The sequence below is a fragment of the Podarcis gaigeae genome (assembly GCF_964106915.1).
Source record: "Podarcis gaigeae genome assembly, chromosome: 13".
In the NCBI taxonomy this organism is placed as follows: domain Eukaryota; kingdom Metazoa; phylum Chordata; class Lepidosauria; order Squamata; family Lacertidae; genus Podarcis; species Podarcis gaigeae.
The window spans coordinates 33,480,555-33,505,600 of NC_139689.1; the positions used below are offsets into that span (position 1 = coordinate 33,480,555).

The 25,046-nt window shown below is 45.0% G+C and overlaps 1 protein-coding gene and 1 long non-coding RNA gene across 3 annotated transcripts in view; one reads left to right on the plus strand and one right to left on the minus strand.

The window, feature by feature from the left end:
• TBKBP1 (TBK1 binding protein 1) overlaps window positions 1-15,226 on the plus strand; it is a 54,414-nt gene extending 39,188 nt beyond the window's left edge. For both annotated transcript variants that reach the window (XM_083708759.1, XM_083708760.1), the window contains exons 8-10: window positions 10,554-10,672; window positions 11,503-12,230; window positions 14,250-15,226. In XM_083708759.1, the coding sequence (XP_083564885.1) occupies window positions 10,554-10,672; window positions 11,503-12,230; window positions 14,250-14,378 (976 nt within the window). In that variant the 3' untranslated portion in view covers window positions 14,379-15,226. The remainder of the gene's footprint in view (window positions 1-10,553; window positions 10,673-11,502; window positions 12,231-14,249) is intronic.
• Window positions 15,227-15,999: 773 nt separating this feature from the next.
• On the minus strand, window positions 16,000-22,106 carry LOC310829870. The gene is made up of 2 exons (XR_014557388.1): window positions 18,586-22,106; window positions 16,000-18,441 (listed from the first exon to the last, which is right to left on the minus strand). It is a non-coding gene; the product is annotated as an uncharacterized lncRNA (long non-coding RNA).
• Between the last annotated feature and the right edge of the window lie 2,940 nt (window positions 22,107-25,046).

Consider the following 25,046-nt stretch of genomic DNA (forward strand, 5'->3'; position numbering starts at 1 on the left):
TCATCTTCCAAATGCACATTAGTCTATTTTTCGGGTCAAAAGCACCTTCCCTGTCCCCACTCCCATTAGTTAATACAGTGGTACCTCAAGTTATATACGCTTCAGGTTACATATGCTTCAGGTTACAGACTCTGCTAACCCACAAATAGTGCTTCAGGTTAAGAACTTTGCTTCAGGATGAGAACAGAAATTGTGCTCCAGCGGCGCGGGAGCAGCAGGAGGCCCCATTAGCTAAAGTGGTGCTTCAGCTTAAGAACAGTTTCAGGTTAAGAACGGACCTCCGGAACGAATTAAGTACTTAACCCGAGGTACCACTGTATGCAGTGTGTAAGCAAGTACCGACAATCTTTAAAATAAAACAAGAAGCAGTGGGAGTATCTGTGGCTGGTAGCCCCGTGCATTTTCTTGTATAGTTTTTAAATTTATTTTAAGGGGTGGTATGTTAGTTCTGCCCGGCCATTTCCTCTCCCCACACAGCTCTGCTCTCCTGCCCACTGAGTCACCCCGAGATGGTAGATAATGCTGTGGTTTCGTGCCTTTTCTCATTTGGTTGTGCGGCGGGCCTGTTTACGAGGCTCGCTCTCCGCTCCTTCCACCCGCAGTGGCTATAGATTTTGGCTCCCCCCTCCCCAGCCACATAGAAACCACACACACAACCCTGTGTTCCATTGCACTGCCGGCGGGGTGGGATGGAGGGGCTTGAGGAAGGAGCCAAGCAGTGGTGGGAGGGGAGAATATCTTGCTCAGCCTTCATTTGCAAAGAAGGGGGAACGCCTTGAAATATACAGTGCAACATGCTCACCATTTCTTGCAGATATAATATATACATGCTCAGTATAAAAGACCAAGCAGTAGGGATAAATTCAGTTCAGCTTGTATCTAAAAGCAAGCTTGCTTAATTTGCACGCTTCCATACAATACACAAACACACTGAGACACCTTTGAAATTTTTCACTTCTGTGCAGGGCTTTTTTTTTTCTTCCAGGGGGAATTCGCCATAATTTTACAGTGCAGTTCTCCAGCCAAATTAATGTGTGCAAAAATGCATATCCTGGGTTGAAGTGTGTGTGTGTGTGTTTGTGTGTGTATATATATGATTTTCTAATAGCACATTGTGAGACCTGCACGTACGGTATATAAATAATCCACAGCAAATATACTTTATCCACGTTTGATTAATTTGGCACAGTTATCCAACTTCTGCCAGCAATGAGAAGGGGCAAGGTACTTTGCAGATTACGATAAACCTACCTAGACTCTTGGTGGAGCCGTATGGTCTATAAACTTGTTTCTGGAAAACAAAAACCCTGAAAAGTAAGATTCTCTCATGCTACTAGATTCTGAGGTTACGTGGTGCATGAGTACCGTTGCTTTTGGTGGCTTGTTTTGGTCCTGTTGTTTACATATGTGCTACCTCCTCTTGAGAGTGTGGGCGATTGTTGAGATCAGGTTAATGGAAATAACGTGAAATGCACAAAATAGTTGTTTTTTAAAAAAGCAAAAACCACTGAAAAAACATTCCTCAAAATGGAATGCTTGAACATTATTATTTTTTTTAAATAAAGGCTGATGTTTTTAAAGTTTAGAAGGTTTTGATTTACAAAAAAAAAGTCCCATCAAGCTGAAACTGGCAAATTTCTCACACTTTGGCACCATTTATTGTATTGATAGCAACCCTGAAAGAGGAATGCAGAAACTGGAAATGTTTGTTTATTTATTTTATTTTATTTTATTATTTTATTTTATTTATTTTATTTCTATACCGCCTCTACCCGAAGGTCTTGGAGTGGTTCACATAAAATAGCAAGTACATAAAATCAAAACAAAACCAACAACCCAATAAAAAACCCCCAAAAGATCCAGCATTTTTAAAAAAAGTATAATATACTTCTTAATTGTATTTCAGTTCAACAATTACTTTGATAAAATACATATTTTGTTATGTGCAAATGGCTTTCGGTTAGGTCCATAAATTACCATATAGCGTATGTACAACAACAAAAAACAGCGACAATTTGTTGTTGACAAAAGACAGCTGGACATATAAAGGGCCCCATTACCTTCAGTAGCTTAGGGCCTCATCTAACCTAAATCCAGCCCTGGGAGGGAAGGAAGGGATCTGGTGTGAAACTTTAAAATTGAAAGTCTACAAACCGAACTAAAAAGAAAGGGAGACTGCAGTATTTCTTTCTACGTTTGCAGTGCTTAAATTTTTATATCATTATGTGCTGGGGCTCCTATATACTTGTGTCCCATATGATACGTACAGACCTCACTGTTTTATTCCTAAATGTGTGCAGAGACTGTGGCTTTTCGTGAGATGGGAGGGGGAAAGGAGGAAAATGCATTTTGCACACGCTCAGAGGTATGCTTTACACTTTGCATATTACAGAGCTGATGTTTTGTTTTGGAAGAATTAAAACACACAGTGCCTGCCTTTGAACAAAGCTCTACTTTCACGAACCAATCCTGCTAACATAACTTGCACTGGGGAAGCAAGATTCTGTGCAGGGATCAAGACACCGCAAATGTTCAGAAGCTGCAGCATGCAGCCACACAATTTACGCATGCACGCACACCCACATTCCCTAATGCGCTTCCCCCATGCAGTTTCCATGTGTGTGTTTTTGTAAGCTGCACAGAGCATAAAAATGGCATTTTATAAATACAGCTGGCCTTTGTCAACAACAAATTGTCGCTGTTTTTTGTGTTGAATATATGCTATATGGTAATTTATGGACCTAGTAGATATCTAAAGCCATTTGCACATGTTGCCAAGCAACCAGCCCATGCAGAATGTAGGCACCCTATATATAGAAAGGAGCAAACCAGTGATATTTTAGGGAGCAGGCTAGCAGGCAGGGTCCATTACTTACATCATAGGAGCCTACACAACACAAAACACTGTTGCTGTATGTAGGTTTTGTTTTAATTGTTTTTTACCTTATATTTTGGAAGTGTACATCCAGGGTTTTTTTTCCTTTAAATTTTTTTGGGGCCCCCAAGAGAGTGGGGCCCTAAGCTATAGCTTGTTTAGCTTTTACGTAAAACTGGCACTGCGTACAGCCACACTTTCCCTAATGCGCTTCCCCCATGCAGTTTCCATGTGCGTTGTTTTGTGAGCTGCACAGAGCTTTTATCAAGAGCTGGTAATAGTCAGGAGGTTAAAGGCACAAGCCATAAGCAGGAAGCCCCGGCTTCACCTCGCATTTCACATGCGAACTTGCTGAGTGGCCTTAAGTGAGCTGTTATCTCACATCTTTCCACCGTCTCCTCCCTCCTGTAACATTTAATACGGGGATTAATAATACCAGCCTTCTTAACAGAGCTGTTTGTAAAGTTTGCTGAGAGCAGCATCTGTGAAATGGGCTGAGTACTTGGGCATTGGGCAAGCAGCCCTCTCTGTGCCCATGGGCTCTCTGGATCGGGGCTCTGAAGTGCAAAGTTTGTGGTTTCGTCAGTTTCTAGGCGAACTTTAGTTTAACCAAGCTTGTAGCTAAGACCACACACACACACACACACACACACACACACAGATAAATATAAATCTACAGGGCTGATTCCTGGTGGTTGCAGATGGGGCTATGAAACCACAGCTGCATCACTTCCAACCCCTAAATATGCCTCTAGTGTTAAAAGCTTCTCCCCGTGCCCACCCACTGTGACCATGAGGGCTAGAAACCTATATATAAAGAAACAGGCTTCTATCATTTAATAATAATAGCTACTTTTAAAAAGTTTAATGTTAGATTTTTTAAAAAAACTTTGATTAATGTCTAGCCCCAAAGGAGAAGCAAAGTGTAATAAATTGTTTGATGAAACCATTGCCTCTTATGAAGGAAATGTGTTACGTGCAGGGGACTTTAATGGGATTATAACCCCAAAGTTGGACATAAGACGTTAAACTGGAAACACCGAAAGTACTCTTCCTCAAAGCTTTTTTAAGGAGATCCCAAACTTTGCATCTGATCGATGCATGGCTTTTTATAAATATATATCTAATTTTTAAAAATCACATTGTTCAATATCAGACCAAGCAAAAACACAAGTTTACTTTTGAAATTTTCCTTTATTTGCTTTATAAGCTGATGAACTACTATCAGAAATGGGAATTCAAAGCATTTCTGATAATGGGCCAAGATGTTTAACTTGGGAAGGAAGAACAGCGTGTTTAAGCCTCAGAGTTGGAGGTTAACTATATTCTTATTACAATATTCGAGAATTGTACAGACAATACAGAATAATCTGCAAGAATTTTTTCCCAACATAATGTCACCAGTGAAATAAACTGGAAAATAATTTGGAATATGGAAGAGCTTTTGTGTGAGGTTTGTTAATAAATATGTCAAGTTATTTGCAGAAACAGTGCAGTGCAGAAATAGCTGTTTGAGAAAAAAAGAAATTCAGAACAGCAGCACAGGGTTGTGATGTCAGATAGTACGTATGCAGAACTTGAGAAATACAGAAATATGTTAGAACTGCGAGATGTTCATGAAGCAGGAAAAAAAGCCTTTAATTTTACTCAAAAATATCTTGAGAAAGGAAGGAAAGCTGATAATCTGTTAGCATGTACACTAGCAGAGGAGCAGGTAAAAAAAATGCCCTGATTCCACATGTATTTTAAAAAGAACATAGAATATCTAAAAATATTGAAGAGACAATTAAATTATATTAAACCTTTTTTAAAAAAAATAAAAATAGACTATACCCATCAGTACAACCCCATCAGTACGACTACGCAACCAAAAGCGATAACAAGTCCCATAGTTTCCATCAGTATTATGATTGGACCATAGGTAATATATGGGCGTGCTGAATTGGCATCTAGGTGGCGCTGTGGGTAAAAGCCTCAGCGCCTAGGGCTTGCCGATCGAAAGGTCGGCGGTTCGAATCCCTGCGGCGGGGTGCGCTCCCGCTGCTCGGTCCCAGCGCCTGCCAACCTAGCAGTTCGAAAGCACCTCCGGGTGCAAGTAGATAAATAGGGACCGCTTACCAGCAGGAAGGTAAACGGCGTTTCCGTGTGCGGCTCTGGCTCGCCAGAGCAGCGATGTCACGCTGGCCACGTGACCCGGAAGTGTCTCCGGACAGCGCTGGCCCCTGGCCTCTTAAGTGAGATGGGCGCACAACCCCAGAGTCTGTCAAGACTGGCTCGTACGGGCAGGGGTACCTTTACCTTTACCTTTTACTTTACCACCTGTGAACCACTTTTAAAGTACTTTTTCTAATATATACAGAGATGGATAATTTTGCCAGCGCCAAGAGCCATCATTTTGTCTCATCTATTTCTTGCCCTAAATCTGTTTCCCAAACCCTTTTCAGTCCAGTCAAGGCCCCTGTTTGGTTGCTAACTAATGCCTTATATATAAAAAGAAGGCTTCTGCAGTTATAACAAAAGGATATCATCTTCAAACCTTCAAGCTATGTCATTGTGTCATAGTCTTAGAGGGCATGTAATTTAAACCAATTTCTGAACAAGAATGGGGATGGGATTTTACTCGGGAATCAGCACAAACTCTTTTTGTTAACATACAAAAAAATCAATATGAACCGCTCTATGAATGGTACACGACTCTACAAAGATTGAGTAAAATTCACATTCTCTGTGGTAGAAAGTGTTAAGAGATGTGTACATTTGAAAGCAGATATTAGGGTTGTCATACATCTGGAGGTTCCTGGACATATCAGGAATACCACAGTCGTCATCAGTGTCTGGGCAGAAATCAGTGCAGTATCTGGGGAATTGGCAGTCCATGTTGGCAATACCGTTTTTGCTCAACAACTTTTCTGAAGAGATTTTCACTGTTTGAAATATGGCAACCCTAGCAGATCTGGAACATATTTGGTGGACCTTTCTGTTGATTAAAATCTTATGGGGAGAGGTAGTAAAGATAATATTGTTAATAACATTTTGCACTTTATTACAAATTATTATTGTATTTAGACCCAGAAATAAAACATAAAGAGTTAATGGGGAATTTAATAGTAACTTTTTGCATGCTTGTTGCATTATCAACATCATCATCATCATTTATTTATACCCCGCCCATCTGGCTAGGTTTTCTCAGCCACTCTGGGCAGCTTCCAGCAGAATATTAAAATACAATGATTTAATGGGAAAAATAGGTCACTGCCCATAGTGAAAGAATGTTTAACAAAAATTTGGAAGGTAGCCATTCAAGGTATAAGCTTACGGGCTTGATTAGAGAGAGAGAGAGGGAAGGCAGAAAAGAAAGATGAAATTTTAAAGATAAATGGAAACTCCTTATTGAGTTTATGAGGTATAAATGTAAAGGTAAAGGTAAAGGTACCCCTGCCCGTACGGGCCAGTCTTGACAGACTGGGGTTATGCGCCCATCTCACTCAAGAGGCCAGGGGCCAGCGCTGTCCGGAGACACTTCCGGGTCACGTGGCCAGCGTGACATCGCTGCTCTGGCGAGCCAGAGCCGCACACGGAAACGCCGTTTACTTTCCCGCTGGTAAGCGGTCCCTATTTATCTACTTGCACCCGGAGGTGCTTTCGAACTGCTAGGTTGGCAGGCGCTGGGACCGAGCAGCGGGAGCGCACCCCGCCGCAGGGATTCGAACCGCCGACCTTTCGATCGGCAAGTCCTAGGCGCTGAGGCTTTAACCCACAGCGCCACCTGCGTCCCAGGTATAAATGTAGGTATGGACAAATATAGCATTTTACTATGCGGAAAAGCCAAGTATAAATATAATTATACTAAGTTAGTTATTGGTATGAGCTTTCATGTGCATGCATACTTATTCAGATGCATCTATTTGAAGAAGTGTGCATGCACACAAAAGCTCATACCAATAACTAACCTAGTTGGTCTCTAAGGTGCTACTGGAAGGATTTTTTTTTATTTTTACTTTGGCAGACCAACAAGGCTACCTACCTGTAACTATAATTATGCTGTATTTCTTGTTTGTATGTATTTTGCTATATTGTGGATTTTTTTATTTATATGTATATATGGGATCTAGTAAAGTTTGTTTTCTTGAAACCAATAAGAAAGAATAGTTGTGGGGGGACGGGACTCCCACAGTCATTAAACAAATGCTTCAACGCTGCTGCCCCACAAATGTGTAATTAATTTTGGACTCCTATGAACCCACGATTGTGTGAGTGGGAGGTGGCATATAAATAAAAACGTGGAGATCCAGGTTGCGAGGAAAAGGAAGAGTGGTGAGACGGGATACCAAGAGTGCCCGTCTTGGTATCTTTAGATGCTCTAGAAGTGCATCTTGGATTGTAGCCACAGAGGTGATTCTAGGTGGGACACTTCACCATCTTAGAAGCAGACATACCTTCTCTATCAATAGGATACATCCTCTGTGCGCACGCTCCATGCTGCTTGTCAGGCTCTGACAGTCATTCATAACCAGATCTTTCAGGACATTTCATTTCATCTCCTATCACAAGCCCTCAACGAAAGCTTCCAAATGTCGGGAAAAACATCCGCACCCCTCGAAGGGGAATTTGCTGTCCCTCTTCACTCGAGAGAAGAAAGAAAAGAGAACACAATTGAATTTTCTTTGGGCAGAATTGAATAATTCCTCCCCCTGCCCCTTTGAGGAGCCTTGAAGAGACAATTGGCGACAAATCCATGGATAGGAGATAGCTGTCTGGTACAGTTAAGTGCACCCCATCTCCCATGTCCTGCCCCCCCTTGTCAGAGCCATTCAGTTTAACTCGATGGCTTTCTCTGTGCAAGATGTCCACGTGGTGACGTGCCTTTGGTAACGTCATCAGACAGGTTCTCCATTCTCATAAGCGTACTCAATATGTTATTTCAAGGTGACATAGAAGTTCAGGGCAAGACCTGACTTCTTCTTCTTCTTTTCTAAAGGCTTGATGGTTTTGTCAGGGCGTTGATGGGCAGTGAGTGGGTCATCCCCTAAAGGGAGGAAGTGTTTCCACAACATCTCATGGTTCAAGACAGTATTGTGATCGTAGGGCTGGACTTTTGCAGCCTTCTCTTATCTGCCGTACCTGAAGCTATTCTCTGACTGAGGTCCTCATTTCTGGCTAGACTGAAGTTCAGAATTGGGGACTGAGAATTCTCTGGGAACAACACTGACTGCTCACAAAGGATATGGCTTTGTCAGTGGTGGCACCCTAATTATGAGATGCCTGGCACCTTCATTAAGATTCTGTGTGTGTGTGTGTGCGCACACCAAGTGGAAACCTTTCTGTTTGATTGTCCTTGGCCTTGTAGAACTGTGTTTCTGCAAGGGTTTAAATGCTGCCATGCTGCCAGTGCTGGTTTATAAGCCGGAGATTTACTAGATTGGTTTTTAATGTGTTTAACTGTACTCTATGAATTCTCCGAGGGCTCTGGGGACTGGGTGGGCCAACAAGTGCTCTAAATAAAGATGTGTGAAAAGGAACCGGGGGTGAAGGTTGGGGGAGAGAAGTAATGTGTGTTCACATTACTGTTTCGGAGCACAGCAAAGTTGGGCTTTCCCATGGTGTGTTACACAGCCCTTTCCCCTTTAGCTGTTCACACCAGTATGGCTTCGTTAGTGTCAGATTAATTTCTTCTTCTTGTGCAACCTTTTGTAGGAGCAAATGCTTATGAATAACTAGAGGACCCGTGCAAAATTTGCAGAGACCTCTGGTTTGTTTTCCTTGTGTGCACCATTCTTCGGATGCAACCCTGTAGTTTGGATCAAAAGTGCATTTGGGATATCTTGCCAATGATAACAAAACATGAATTGAGAATAAAGCTGTGACCATGACCAGGAGTGCTAACTTGGCCCTGCAATTGTGGGTGCCTGGGGACATGGGTGCCATGCAGCGTGCATGTCCCTGGCACCAAAATTTGTGGGTGCCTGACTCCTTCATGGGGAATTTTGTGTGTACTCAAGGGAGTTGGCATCTATGGCTATGACTGATGCTGTGAGCCTAACATCAGATCATGCTCTGGCAAGCGAGTCAGGGAGTTGGGAATTGGAAACCACCTGAATAGAGATACAGTGGCAGCTCTCCTCCATCTCATTGGAGTGAGCATGGTGTTCCCTGATCCAGTAGTTTAATAGAGGAAGGAACCAGGTGGGTGGGCCAAAATACCTGGTTCCTTTCCACATAAAGGTTGTAAGCTGATGTTCATGTAGAACAGGGTTTCCCAAACTTGGGTCTCCAGCTGGTTTTGGATTACAGCTCCCATCATCCCTAGCTCGCAGGACCAGTCGTCAGGGTTGTAAGCTGATGTTCAATTGTAGAACAGGGTTGTAAGCTGATGGGAATTGTAGTCCAAAAACAGCTGGAGACCTAAGTTTGGGAAACCCAGATGTAGGAAGCAACGACATAATGACCTAGTTGCCACAAAGAGCAACTAAAGTGGTTAAACGTGTTTGTGGACTATACCCCTTTGAACATGTGAAGTTACTTCTACTGAGCTATTGCTCCATTTATTTCATGGGGTGGGGAAACTGTGCCCTTCCAAATGTTGCTGGACCACAACTCCCATCATTCCTGGCTCCAGCTGATAGGAGATGACTCCCAACATCTGGAGGCCCATAGGTTTCCCAAGACAGTTTTTAGCTCTATATTGTCTCCTGGCTGGCAGCTGCTTTCTAAGATCTCCAGGCCAGATGCCTTTCCCAATATTGTTGCCTGAGATACTTTTACCTGAAGGTGGTGCAGATTAAAATCCAGTGCCTTTTGCATGCAAAGCAGGTGGGAAACCACTGAGCTATGGCCCCTGAAGAATGTAGGTAAAGAATTACATGGTTGAATGCTCCTCCATTTGAATGGGTGGAAAAGGTTAGTGAAATGTCTCACCCTGCCTTCCTGGCACTGAAACAGCCATTCAGGAGCCAGACAAGGAGTGCAGTAAGTAGTGTTGCTACCACTGCCATGGCAACAGTAGCATTGGGTGGGGGGGCATTCATGCACTGGCAGAGGGTGGTCAGCAGCACCAGGCTGAGAGGTCCCTGAAGACTTGGTGCCAGTCCTGACTATGGGCCCAGCTCCTAGTTTAGTGGATCACTGCTAGATTGATTTGTGAGCCAGTGTGGTGTAGTGGTTAAGAGCGGTAGTCTCGTAATCTGGGGAACCGGGTTCGCGTCTCCGCTCCTCCACATGCAGCTGCTGGGTGACCTTGGGCCAGTCACACTTCTCTGAAGTCTCTCAGCCCCACTCACCTCACAGAGTGTTTGTTGTGGGGGAGGAAGGGAAAGGAGAATGTTAGCCGCTTTGAGACTCCTTAAAGGGAGTGAAAGGCGGGATATCAAATCCAAACTCTTCTTCTTCTTCTTCTTCTTCTTCTTCTTCTTCTTCTTCTTCTTCTTCTTCTTCTTCTTCTTCCTGTGGTGTTCATATCCGAAGGTTGACTTGCAGGAGGAAGGTTAGGAAGGGTGGCTATTCTGCATTCGCTTTCTGCCTGTGGTGACCCACTGAACATCACAACAGATGGCAAAGGTTGCCTCCAAAGCGGTTGTATAAATCTCGCCCATCTCCCACCCTCCAAAGAAAGTGCCTCCTATTGCAGAGGCTGCCGTTTATATGCCTTCAGGGCTTTCCCCCTTTCCCCCTCTTTTGTCAGGGTAAACCTGGCCCTTGCCTACACGGAGCTGACCGAGGAGTTGTGTCGCCTAAGGAACCTGAGTTCTCTCCAAAGCCAGATTCTCCGGACGCTTGTGCAAGAGCAGGCCCTCAATGGTGGTGAGTGGGGCATGGGGGAGGGAAAAGCCAGGGGAGGCACGGGGTTTGGGAGCAGGTCAGAGGAAGAAAGAGCTGTGATAACCAATGAAACCAGGCGAGTGTGAGTGTGTTTATGAGACCTGGAAAGAGCCAAAGGCAAGGCAAGTCTGCCCACCAGTCCAAATTACAAAAAATAAGAAGAGCCATAAGTTCCCTCACTGCGAGAAATGACGTTCCAGAGAACCAGGCAAAGGGCCTTTTGTGGCAGCAACGCCCTCCCTGTGGAACGCCCTCCCATCAGATGTGAAGGAAATAAATAACTCTCTGACTTTTAGAAAACATCTGAAGGCAGCCCTGTTTAGGGAGGTTTTTAATGTTTGATGTTTTATCGTGTTTTTAATATTCTGTTAGGAGCTGCCAGAGTGGCTGGGGAAACCTAGCCAGATGGGCGGGGTTTAAGTAATAAATTATTATAATATTATTATTGTAAGTATTTCTTGGCACAGCGAATAGTCAAATGATGGCTATGCTCCACCTCCACAGTTGAAGGCAGTTGGAACTGGAAACCACAGGAGGGGAGAATGCTCTTGTCCTCCTGTTCTGGTTCCTCATTTCCCACAGGCTGGCCCCCGTGAGAACAGATGGGCCATTGGCCATGATGCAGCAGGCTCTTCTTATGCTCTTAAGTGACCTCTTACTGGTACAAATCAGACGAATGGTGCTGGAGGTGTTTCGCTGGCTGGTTTTGCAGACAGCTATGTGGGGGAGTGGGGAAATGCAGCCTCAGAGCAACTGCTGCTTCTCAGTTTCGAAGCAGGATCCTTCTCTGACTTGCTCCTGCTCTGTTCCAGGTCAGCGGCACTCTCCCCATTCGCAGCGCCATTCCCCCGCACAGCAGCGTCGATCTCCGGGTCCTCAGTGCTCGTCTCCAGCGCAGCAAGGGAGATCTTCATCTGTCCCTCAATGCCAGTCTCCGGGCCTGCAGAGACGGTCGCCAGCACCGCCCCCTTGCCAGTCCCCCGCGCATCAGCGCCGTTCCCCAGCGCCGCCCCCTTGCCAGTCCCCCGCCTCGCAGCGTCGTTCACCTGCCCCGCTGCCCGCCCAGCCTCCTGCCCCGCAGCGCTGCTCGCCGGGCCCCAATTGCTCCTCCCCCGCCATCACCTCGCAGCACAGGTCGCCGGGTGGCGAGAGGAGCATCATGGATCTGGCCTACTCCAAACCCTTGAGCCACCACATCAAGGCGAGCTTCCAGGGTCGCCGGAGCTACTCGGAGGTGAGCGATGCGGCTATGTACCAGCAGAACCGCTCCCTCTGGCTGCAGCCAGAAGCTTCCACCTTACCAAAGCACCGTCCCTACGGCGAAGTTTACGCCAGAGACGCCTTCGAGGAGCACTTGCGCTTTGAGAAGCAGTCCTCGGACGAAGACGACTGGGCCCTCCCAAGTCCCCCCAGCCCTGAAGCGGGGGGCATCCGCTGCGCCTCCTTCTGTGCAGGGTTCCCTATCCCCGACACCTCCACACACCGGACTGATGCCTCGCACTCCAGGGCTGAGCATGCCCAGTCCTGGCCTTCAATCAATGTAAGCAGCACCCAGTGATGTTTGTATGCCATCATTGCCGTTCAAATGCACTATCCGGTCTCATGGAAGATCATCCACACAGATATTCTTATATTACTTATTTTATTTATAAATTAATTTTTGTTTTTGTTTTTAAAAAAACATTTTCTGGGGTTTTTATAATGACTATTTGAATGGCACAGGCAAAAGACTTGAGTTCCTATCTGCACCATACATTTAAAGCAGTATTATATCACTTTTTTAAACAGTCACAAGCTCACCACACAGAATCCTGGGAGCTGTAGTTTGTTAAGGATACTGAGAGTTGTTAGGAGACCCCTATTCCCCCCGCAGAGCTACTACAGTCCCCAGAGTCCCCTGGGAAGAGGGACTGGTTTTTAAATTGCTCTGGGGGTTAAAATGGTACTCTTTGGCTTTAAGGGGGCTTAATACTGTAAATGGGTTGGTGAAATATCGCAAATGGATGTTAGCAGCAGGGGTGAGTGTGCTTTAACATACTGCAATTTCCCCAGAAAGAATATATCCAGATTAACTGGGAAAATACAATGTATTGTATTTTGATGAGAAGAACAGTGTGTGTGAGCACGGCATTAGTTTGTGTGGTTGAGTGTATAGCCACATCACCTCTGTAGCAAGAGGGGCGGGGAGCCATTTTCAGTATTCCATTCTGGACAGCCTTTTGAAGACCACATGACGGGGTGGGCGGAGCCACAGGCAGAAGTGGGTGGAGCCACAGATGCTGATTCTGCCATTGTACAGAAGAGTAGTTTCCGTGCACATTCCCAGATACCTCTCTATCCTTCATCCAGAGGCGCGAGAGGATGTGTTCCAGCCAAGCAAAAGCATTTGCAATTGGGTGCAGGGCTGGTGAGGTGTGTGGCCTCTGGAGTGGGGGTTTATGGTTAGGGAGAGTTCTGAGGGTCATATGGAGAAACCTGGAGGGCCACATTGGCTCATAGACAGAGGTTCCCCACGCCTACTACAGCACTCCCCTTGTTTTAATATTCCATTTTGTAGGAGGGGGGTGGGGTTTGGGGATGTTTCTCCAGCACTTAGGAGGAGTGGCAGCAGAGGTCATCCAGTTGCCTGGAAGAATCAAGAGGTTTTGGGTCCTCCTGGAGGAGGAGCCAATGAATCGTTTTCTTCATCAATTGGAATGAGCGTGATATGACGCCTAGGTTGTGTGCAAGTCTTCCAGTTTTGTTTTATTTTAATTGAAGGGAAGGGGTTGGCTGGAGGCCCATCCACCATGCACCACCTAATTTTAACAGTGGGTGTGGAGGACAAGTGGTTGCTTCAGGTTTAAGGAAATTATATTACATTGATAATTGAGTTAAGAATTAACAGAAGCAAAACCAATAGCAAATTGCAAAATACCAGAGGGGGAATGCGAAAGAGGCCCTTGTGTTGGAGCATCCTAAGTCTTCTGGAGTAATGAAACGTTAAGATGTCAAACGTATTTTCATTCTGTATTTTTATTCCCGACTTGTCTTGAGTGCAGGTGCTCTGGTTCTCAAAAGTCATTCATAAATGTAAACTTTTGATCTGAACTCACAGGTAGTTGCTGCTATATAGAAACACACCATTTAAATGAATACGTTGTTTACAATGTTATACCTGCAGTCAATATAGCAAGCAATATATGATGCTACCATATTATTATTTTTTACTCCCACTGGGCTGTGCAGAGGATTCTAAAAATCACCGTTCAATGAGCTGTACATCCCCTGTGGGAGTTTCCCAGATACATCCCCATGTGCTTTCCCTGCCACGCTGCACCCCCCCCCCGCCTTTTCTGTGACAGAAGCCGATCAGTTTCTGCAACAAAACAGTTTCCCTTCCACTCTTTATGACCAGCCAAGCCCTGCTGACCAGACACATATTAGGAAGGATCCAGCTTTTTATCCTCCAGAACACTTAAGAGATCTATTTTTAACAAGCAATTAATTTTCTTAGATTTGTTTGTTTTAAAATGATGTCTTCTCTCATCTACTTCCTTCCCCGACCTGTATCCTTTAGTTGCTGATGGAGACGGTGGACTCTGACATCCGAAGCTGTCCTCTCTGCCAGGTGGCCTTTCCCATCGGTTACCCAGATGACGCTTTGATAAAACACATTGATTCACACCTGGAGAACAGTAAGATCTGAGGCCTGCACACCTGCCACGCCCTTCCTCTTCCGGCTTCCTTAGTGAGACCCGTCCACCTCACTCACCAGGCCCCCCCCTCCCACCCACCCAACTTGGATGCTGCATGAAAAGTGGTGGTGCAACAGGGGCTTGCTCTAAAATACCTCCAAGTCTCCAGTAGACTGAACCGGAAGAAGAGTTTTGCCTCTCCCTCTCCCTCTTCTCTGCCTTGGTTTCTAAAGTGGGTTTCCTCTTCCTCCTGCTCTTGATGAGTAGGGCCTGCAATATTTCTCCAATGCTTGAACCAGTCGTGGAGGTTGTGGGGATAGGAGGCGAGAAATGCGCTTCGGCCAGGCTTAGCAGACAGAGCATGCCGCCGCCACTCTCCATCTGAACGCTCAGAACCGAGGGCAGAGGATGACTCTTTATCTACATGGTTCTGGTTTGGGTGGCTCTGGAAGATCTCAGGGTAGGAGAAATCTCTCGGGGTTGTGTGTGTGTTTTTTGGGGTGGGGCAGGGGAAATGGGCTGAGGAACTCTTGGACTTGCTGAGGTGACAGCCTGGCACTCAGGTGAAAGAAATCGGAAGGTTTCGTTTTTGTGCCCCTCCCGCGAGCAGGAAAGTCCCAAGTGGGTCCAGTCTCCCTGCCTTTTCTGCTACTAAGGAGGATGTTCAGGTCTCACTCCTTGTTGACCATTAATTATCAGACACAGAAAGCCTTGGCCTCCAACTGCTGGTTCAAGTGTCTTGGTCTTTTACATTAAAAGCCCACTTTAACGATGCTGCTGAGAAATAGAGCCAACTTCCAGAGGTGTAGCATGGATGTTCTTATGTTATTGCACTGGACATTAAAACACACGGAAGCTTTTTTCTTTCTTTGTCTTTTCCACAAAAGGAGCTGCTCCTCTCCTTCTCCTTGCCGGTCTCTTGTGAGTTGGCACTGGAGGAAATGTGCACTGCTGACTTGAGTCGAGCTCCAGAAAGCGTCCCCACGTGACTGTCTGTGTTCTCTTTTGGCGACTGTTCTTCCACCCTTTCTCATGAAACAACTTCTCACCTTGCTTTGGGTAGTTAGTTCAAGTATAACAAGAAGTGTACTTGCCACATTCTGCGTCACTGTTCTCCTGCAATGACAGCATGTTGACACTGTTTTTGACAACTGCATAAATGTAAACACCCTTCTCATATTCTAACATCCACTGTTTCTCTCTCTCTCTCTCTCTCTCTCTCTCTCTCTCTCTCTGGCCTTACTGAGCATATTTTTCTCTGTACTGATCTAAAACAATTGGCATGTTTCGGTTCTTCTATCGCTTCCGGTCATAAGCTGCCTCCGTATTGTGAGAAGTGTCTCCTTGAACAGCCTGTCCATGCATCAGGCTTTGGCAAGACAAAACAAAACAAAAAGATCTGTATGGGACTTCTTCTCTTGAGGCAACTGTCTTCCTATCACCCCGTTCTTTACTAGCCAATGTATGTGCTGAGATTTATAGCCTGCCTTATCCCAAGGGCTCAGAATGTGCAGTGGCAGACAGGGATGGGTCTTTGTGGCTCACTGTCCAATCCATGTGGGAACTAAGAGGAGAATATAATTTTTTTTAATGAAATGTAGAATAGAAAGGTTTGGGTTTTTTTTTATAAAAAAATAGCTCCTTTATTCCCTCTCCCTTATTCCCAGAAAACTATTAGCAGTCCGACTCAGTTCGTTTTTTCAAAGACTTCAGTCCATCACAAACATACCATTTTCCTCTTCTTCCTCTTCCCCATCCACACTATGATCTGTCACAATTGGCAATTCCTCCTCAGCATTATATCCATCCTTTTATTGAGCTCTTCTTCGGTAAACTAGATGTGGTGGCAACAGACCCATGTCTTCAAAGGTGAGTTGCTGCCAAGCCACTGCCAAGTATGGGGTGGGCAGGTGATTTCAAGTGAGGAAGTAGGTGAGCTGCAGGAGAAGAGGTAAGCCCATTTTTTTGCCCTGTGCTTCCCTTCTGTTCCCCCTCTCCCTGACCACATGCACCCACACCATCTTGGTTCACATTTGGAGCTGGCCTTCCGACATGGTCAGGCCGCATGCTGAACGAGAACATACCCACCTCCTTTGTCAACAGAGTCAGTGTTCTTGGACGCCGGTGCAGCCCTGCACTCCTCACTGTCCTCTGCACCTCCCACCCCAGGACTGTTACGGGACTCTCTAGGTCAAGCTGCTTGATTGAGGGTTCCCCCAAAAGCTGGAACCAACCTTGCCCCCCTGAGATGCATTAAAAGGGGCGAGGGGAGACAGAACAACTGTTGACTAGGATTCATGCATATCAGTCCTTTTGCGCTTGCAAGCCAAGTTCTTCGTCTGATTCCCAGCCCATCACTTCCTGCCTGTCCCAAATAGAGGGAAAGCTCAGTTGGCTAGAGTGTGGTGCTGATGATGCCAAGGTTGCAGGTTTGATCCCCGTATGGGACAGCTGCGTATTCCTGAATTCCTGATGATCCTCAGGGTCCCTCCCAACTCTGCAATTCTATGATTCTGTGAAAGGTGTTTCATTGGAAGCTGAATCCCATGGACAGTCTTCAGACCCTTTGTCCGCCCCCCTTCAGTCTCCTCAAAGTCTCAGGGGCTGAACCCTTCTCTGCTTCCCTCTAGTAAGTAGCAGTGCAGAGGGGCGATTGGGGTGTACCTCCTATTCATTACAATGATGCCTGCACAGGAGAACTTCCAGTAAGCCAGGTCTGTCAGTCTCCCACTCTGCTGCCCTTTAATGGTGGCCCAAATCAACCTGAGGCAAGTCTCTCGCTGTTCTCATGGTGTGGGCTGCCTCTGCTTCAGCCAGAGCAAGCCCACACTGTCTGCAATTTAGGGGAGTTTTTAATCATGTTTTTATCGTGTTTTTAATATTCTGTTGGGAGCCCCCAGAGTGGCTGGGGAAACCCAGTTAGATGGGTGGGGTATTATTATTATTATTATTATTAGCCATGCATCTCCCACATACTCTTATAACGAAGGGCTCTTATACCCATCACAGCTTCCACACGGAGACCCCACGTTTTTAATTTTTTGGGGTGAGTTGCTGCTACAAAATGGATCAGTTCAAAGTTCAGGCAGTACTATTGATGCCTGTGCAAATGGTCCCAAATCACAAAGGCTCTGGGTATCATGGAGAAATGTTGTGGGCCATTGTACTCTCAGGCACAACTCACCCAATGGGGGTCTTTAAAGGGACTTCTGCTTGACAGACATGTTGTGTGGACCTTCCCTTAACATAGAACCTGAAAATTAGCCACGGAAAAAACCTTCATCCACACAAATCACATTATTTCACAGATTATTTGGGGATTTTCTGAGTAGGAAGAGAGCCACGTTCTGTGGAGCAAGGCTGAAAATGCATCTCTTCCAACTTGTAACCTTTCTTCCATTTCTCTATGTGAAATCTACCTCAGAGTTTATGAGAAGCAGGAATGATAATCAAGCAAAAAAAAAAAAAAAAAAAAAAAAAGGAGGGAGCTGTTGGGTGATGGGAAGGTGTGTTTTTTTTATTATTATTTTCTGTAGCCTGCCATAACCTAAGGGCTCAAATATTACCCAGTTCCTTTGCCCTAAAGCTTCACAATCTTTTAAAAAAACCCAAAACCGAACCAAAAAACTTAAGCAGCAATGGTAAAAGGGGGCAGCAATGCCCATGAATATATAAAAGTAATTCGCTACCAAGAACCTTCATGCCTGTTAGCATAGAGTGGTGGCTAAGCTGCTGAACTGCAACCCAGAAGGTCCTTACTTCAAATCTCATCTTTGCCATGGACTCGTTAAGTAGCCTTAGGTAAGGCCAAAGAAAATCCATTCTCATTGTGTCCATGAACACCCCACCCTACTGAGCCTCTGAAAAATGCACAGGGAATTGTTTTAGAAGAATATAAACATGAGGCTGACAAAGAGTATTCCTGTTTCTCTATTAGGCACTACTATTATGCACCATGGTTCATTCTGCAAGTCTGTTTGACAATATCTCCCGCATAAAAGTTATGTCTTTGGCCCTACAGACCATTGTAAGTGCACAGTTGAGGTGTGGTAGTCACACGGCCACCATCATATACTCCCTAGGGCAGTGTTTCCCAACCTTGGGCCTCCAGCTGTTTTTGAACTACAATTCCCATCATCCCTGACCACTGGTCTTGCTAGCTAGGGATGATGGGAGTTGTAGTCCAAAAACAGCTGGAGGCCCAAGGTTGGGAAACACTGCCCTAGGGTACCAAAATAAACTCCTGGTTCTGTTTGTACAATTGGTAGCATGAGCTGGAAGTTAGATCTATCAGTGACTTGGCCATGATATGATAAGCGATACTTCCATGCTCAGAAGTATCACTTCAGAAGTGGTTTACCACGAATACCACATCCTGGGGGACAAACCATGAGAGAGGACTGTTGGTCCCCATCCCCCCAAAAAGGAAAGTGCCCTGTAAGGGACATTTGCAGATGGTTGCCACTTTCTGAGTGGGATTCAATTGCAGACCTGCAAATTCAAGTGAAGCGATGGGGAAATGTGTCGAGAAGTGTGGGGTAATAGTTGCTTGATGCACTATCATATAACTGCCCTACAAACAGGTCAGAATGAGTGGCCAATAAACAGCTGACGGCTTATAGCCTCCCTGCAAACTTCGTGGAAACAAATCAGGAAGAATGCTCAAGAGATGGGTCATGTGGAAGTGATCCTGGACTAGGGAGGTCTTAGCAGTGCTTAGATTGATCTTTGGGGCAGGTTTTCATCTTAGCATGATGTGTTGACCTTTAAACGTAGTATCATCATCGTGGGACCTTCCTTGTTCTCACAATGGGCATGGTAAAGTATAGGTGACTCATTCCACACACTTCACAGTGCATGTTTATGCACGTGTCCTTCCAGCCTCTTTGTTTTATGTCTTTTGTTCCATATCAATTTAACGCAGATACCAATTGTTAATACAGATTAGAATCTCCACTCCAAATGCCTTTTGAAAGTGTAGCCCTTCGCTTGCCACTATTTATAATGCTGCTTACAAAACAAATATAAAGTTGGGTAAGTGTGTTAAGGAGTAACTGATTCATGTTAAGTGCTCTTGTGAACAAGCTCCCCAATTGCTGTCGCTTATGACCCCCTCATCTTTCTCCTTAGTATTTTTTTTTTCTTAGAAGAAATGCATTCTTTGTTACGTCACTTGTTAGTCAGAAAATAGACATCTCTGCTCTAGCCCCCATCTCTCTAGCTTGATTGCCCCAAATGTGAAGATGCAAGGAAGGCCGCCTTAGATACTTGGCTGTGGAAAACCCTTGGGAGAGAGATTGGTCTGTCTGTATTGTTCCCATCCCTTTCTTTGGTGTGTGTGTGTGCGTGTGTGTTTTCCTTCTGAAGAGACTCTGTGCTCTGTGATTCAGAATAACTCCAATAAAAGTTGCCAATTGGTGAACATTTTCATTCATGGCTGAGTGTTTCTTGGGTTGGCAGTGGAATGTAGGAAGCTGGCTTACATAAAGTCAAACCACTAGTCATTCTACCTCAGTTTTGTCTATTGCACCAGTGTTCCTAAGCCTTGGGTCCCTAGATGTTGGACTACAAGTCCTGTCATCCACAGCCAGTCAGGGATAATGAGACTTGTAGTCTGACAATACTAGGATGCAAGGCTGAAGAACACTAACAGCAGGTCTCCAAGGTTTCAGGTGTGCCCCCCCATACACACCTTTTTCAGCACACCCAATTCCGCCACCTTCCCCCCCACTTTTCCATTTCTCCCCAAACAACTTCTTTTTTCCTCAACCCTTTTGTACTTGTACAACCTTCCTGCAAGCTTGGTGATATCCCCATCATTTGTGGGTGCTACTATTTCAGCTTCATGATGTAGAAAAGAAATCAATGTTTGTGCCAGGTAAATTTCTCTGTGGAGAGCATTTCCCGCCCAGGGTGCCACGATTGACAAGTTCCTGTCTCCCACCTAACTTCAGAAAGGGGGGGGGGCGTTTCAGGTGAAGAATGCAGACTTCTGTGGAAGAAGACAGTCCTCTAAGTATTGCTCCGTTATGCTCAGGGATACCTAATACATATCAAATCTGGAGCAGCACTGGCCCAAGACGCTTTGGTGATGGGAAATCCATGCAGCACGCTCTCCCACTCATTAATAAGTATCACAGTCCTGTGGGAAATTCTCCTGCACAGGTCTTATTGAAATGAACAATATCTGTGCAAGAGAAAGGCTTCTGGGTTCCTCTTTCTTTCAGTGGGGCTTGTGCACAGGTGGGGATGGGCAAAAAAACTCAATTTGGCTGGAAAGCACAATTCAGAGTGTGAATTCTGAAGGATGGCTGCGTTTCGGCTAGCGTATTGTTTTGGAACGTGCAAATCAGGCAGGTTCACCCTCAAGTGTTAACAGAATAACATTTCTCCCCCCATCTAATATACACAGGTGACCTTCTCAGTCGTTTTTGCCCATTTGTCTCCCAGTCTGCTGTCCTTAATAGCTCAGCAGGTCCACTCCTTGAGGAAGCCATATCCTCTTGACATGTGACAATACCACCTTTGCCCTCATGAGTTTGTAACACGTATGTGGGGAGTTCTTTGGCTTCTGATCTCTGAGGTAACCATCTCTGATAACAAAATGGGGCCCCAGCAATAAGCAGCACTTCTGAGGTTTAGGAAGTTAATAATACATATACCCACAAAACCTCCCTTGTTAGTTTCAAGCACTGTTTCTAAAAGTTCAAAAGAAGACTTGAGGTTTTGATGAAAATCAGAAGAATGGCATGGGGAGGGGGTGATTTTTTTAAAAAACTTAAAACTTATAGCCAACTTGCAGCCAATTCAAGGCCAGCAAAAACAACAACAACATCTACACACAATGTATAATTAAATTAGGGACTTCACTAGCACATCGTGTGCTCATGAATGCCGTAACTTCATGCCACATCTTTGGGAAGAAGTTCTCTTCCCTGCCTCTCCCTTATTTTGGTCTTGACCGTTTGGTCTTTAATCACGGTGCTGCCACCTCTGATCTAGAGCAATTGTACAAAGCTGTTGGGAAGATGGGTCACTAGCTTAGACAATGCAAAAAGAAAAGTGAAAGAAACAGCACACCCACACATGGTTCTATTCAGAAGTACGTTCTGCTGTGAACAATGTTGTTGGTATCTTGAGAAGGGTGGGAGTGGCTGGAGATGGCATATGACCTGAGGGGACTCTCAGGCCAAATATGTTTGGAAGGCCACATTTGGTTTCTGGGCCTGAGGAATCCACCAGTTATATTACGTTGGACCATTGGTCCCATCTAGTTCCATACTGGTAACACTGATTGCGCTCTCCAGGGTTTTCAGGCAGGGGACATTCCCACACCTACGTGGAGATGCTGGGATTGAAACCTGGGACTTTCTGCATGCAAAGCAGGGACTCTTGCAGTGACTTTCCCCTGGTCCATATGCAATGTGGGAGAAAAAAGCAACTGAGCTCAGCGAAAGAGGGGTATGCATTTCTTTAAAAGACCTCATGATTGGATTACTGCAATGTACTCTAAATGCGGCTAACTCTTGGGGTTGGAGCTAAAGCTGATGAAGAATGTGGCAGCTAGGTTGCTTGTGGGGGCAAACTACCACCAGCATCCTGCTCACTGGATTTGAACCAACCGCTAATCTGCTTCCAGGCCATGTTCAAGGTGTTGGTACTGTAAGATATAAGTACAGTGGTACCTCAGGTTATAGATGCTTCAGGTTACAGACTCCACTAACCCGGAAGTAGTACCTCAGGTTAAGAACTTTACCTCAGGATGAGAACAGAAATCACATGCTGGCAGCTGTGGGAGGCCCCATTAGCTAAAGTGGTACCTCAGGTTAAGAACAGTTTCAGGTTAAGAACGGACCTCTCGCAAGTTTGAAAGATCTCAGAAGCCCACTCTACAGCAGCTTTGACAGGGCTCTTAGCATGGCTGCCCCTGTTTTGTGGAATGGCATTCCTGACAAGATATACGAGGTGCCTACTATCTGCACTTTCCAGAAACAATTGGAGGCATTTTGTTCTGGATAAACGTGGTTGCTCACCGCAAGTGCCCACTTGTTAGGGTCTCAGTATTGCGCCAAATGTATTTGTTGTTTTTCTTTTTTAAATTATCTTACATGTACTTTGTTTTCAGGCGGTGGTTCTAGAAGGTGATTAATAAAGCATTAATTAATTAATTATAAATTCCAATAATAAATTGATCACAGTCCAAATTGCAAACAACATTAATAAGTCGCACGTCTGCATTTGTATCTGTTTGCGCAAATCTTGATAACTGGCTGTACACAACAGGACAATTCCTCACAAACTCTTCTGTTATTTTCATAATGATAAAAACATACATAAACATTACAGAACTAATGCAGCGTATTGGAGCCAATGAGGTGCATCACATCATCTCGTCTACACTCCAAATTTCCTAGTTCTGCTGAAAGTTTTTGCTTCCCCTATTTCTTATTACCCCACCCCAAATACATTCACACACACACACACACACACACACACACACACACACACACAGAGAGAGAGAGAGAGAGAGAGAGAGAGAGAGAGAGAGAGAACATTTTGTTCTAAGATTACCAGTGTGTGAAAACTACCACAGTAAATCTGAAACAAAACTGAGATCAAGCTGATTCAAGCATTGCTGCTGTCAGAATACTGGGTCATTTTGCAACGGGGCTGCGTAACACCCCCCCCCCCCCGCAAGGCAAACAAAAAGGCTATACAGTACCCATAATGCCTTCCCAGAGCAAAAGAGTTAAGAATGTAAGAAGAGCCTTGCAGCTGGATCAGGTCAAAGGCCTGTCCAGTCTGGCATCCTTTTCCCCAGCCAGATAGTAATGGAAAGCTAGCAAGAAGGACATTATTTCTGCATCACAGGGGGTTGGACTAGATGATCCTTGGGGTCCCTTCCAACTCTGTGATTCTATGAAGGGCAATAGCATTACAGAGTGGGGTCCCTCCAGCTTCTACCTGGAGATGCCAAGGATTGAACCTTGGACCTTCTGCAGGAAGAACAGTTCTCTACCACTGAGCCCTTGATAACCGCACCTTCCACAAATGTGTCTCTTCCCCCTGTAAATCCATCTAGGCCAGTGGTTCCTAGTTGGGGGTCTGCAGACACCAGGGAGTCCATTTAACCCACCCAAGGAGTCCATGGCACCATCCACATAACAAAAGCTACCGGTACCTAAGAGATATCAAAAGTAGGGAGGTCCATGGCTTGGCTTTTGGGAGAAAAAAACAGGGTCTGCAGTACTTAGATAACTGAGAACCGCTGAACTTGGCTAAAGGCCATCACTAGTTGAGTCTGAGACACAGAGAAGAGAACAAATTCAAACTGGGGACTCGCTGATTCATAGCGTTTAGTCTCCTCATCACTATACTGCACCACCTAGATATTGTGGCTTTTAACAACTAATATAATCTGAATTGCAAAACTATCTTGGTCTGAGTGTTGCCAGAACTCACCATGAACACCTCCCTTGTTCTCTCATAATGGCAATGGAGCCCACCTGAGAGGTGCCAGAACTGAGTTCAGGCTGGGGAAAAAAGCCCTAGATACACAAGCTTGTTAAAGCAAATAAATAAATACAAGGGAGTAAGCTCCCACAGACCACTGTAAGACTTATTTCCAAGTAAACGTGAGCAGGAGTTTGCAATACTGTATAGAAACACAACACATATTTTAAAAGGGGTGTTTGTGATTCAACGGCATGCCAATGTGAAGTATCTTTTGTCTATTTCCAGAAAGTTTAAAAAAACTTTATACAAGTATCTGAGGTGGCACTTCAGCAGAATATCACACGCTTTCTCAGTGCTAGGTCGAGCATATGTTTCTGCTGTATTTTTGGGGGCAGAGGGGGATTTTTGCCTTCTAGGCTTATAGCACCAGGCACTTAACTATTAATAAACACTTGATACTGGTTGTGGTATTTGGATAGTCCCCCAACAGCCGGAATTCACAAGGTTATTTTGAAGGAAGGTGAAGACAGGTGACCCCACCTAGGCCTGAAGTCACCCCCCCCCAACCAGGCCTCTAAACTGTCCAAAATTCCTTTGTCTTCTAAAAATCCAAAACAGCTTTTCTCACAAGATGCTGTGGCAAGGGCAAACCGTTATTTTTAAAGGCTAATGAATAGGCTCTGTCATTGCCAAGAATACTCAGGACTGAGAAGTGAATCTTATCTCATTCTAGTTGCAACATCTTGGACATGCAAGGCTTGTCACCCCCCTTTCCTGGGAAAGGTGCCAAGAGTCCAAGAGTCCCAAGACAGCTTTCTGTTTATGCTCAGAGGAACTCATGGGCAGGACTCTGGAAGAAGGAGGAGAAAGGGGGAGGGAACTGGAAAGGGGTATATATGCTCTGTGCACATGACTGTGAACCCGTGCATGCTTTTTGTATGTTATCACACTTGCTCCTTCTACCAGTTCATGGATGGTAGAAATAAAGCCTTTTCTCTGAAACTATTCCTTGAGTGTCCGTTGACTACCACTTCCCTTTCCCGGGCGCAATATTTTTCCCACCCAAGGGCAAAGCCTCATAAGGCTACAATTTGACTATCTAAAATTCCAGTATAGTAAAAGGAGGCCTCCAAATACTTATGGAAAAAAATAACAGTTGGAAGGCACATGTCTGAAATAAGTTGGGCGGGGAGTGTATAAAAACAATTGGCTGGTTTTTAGGC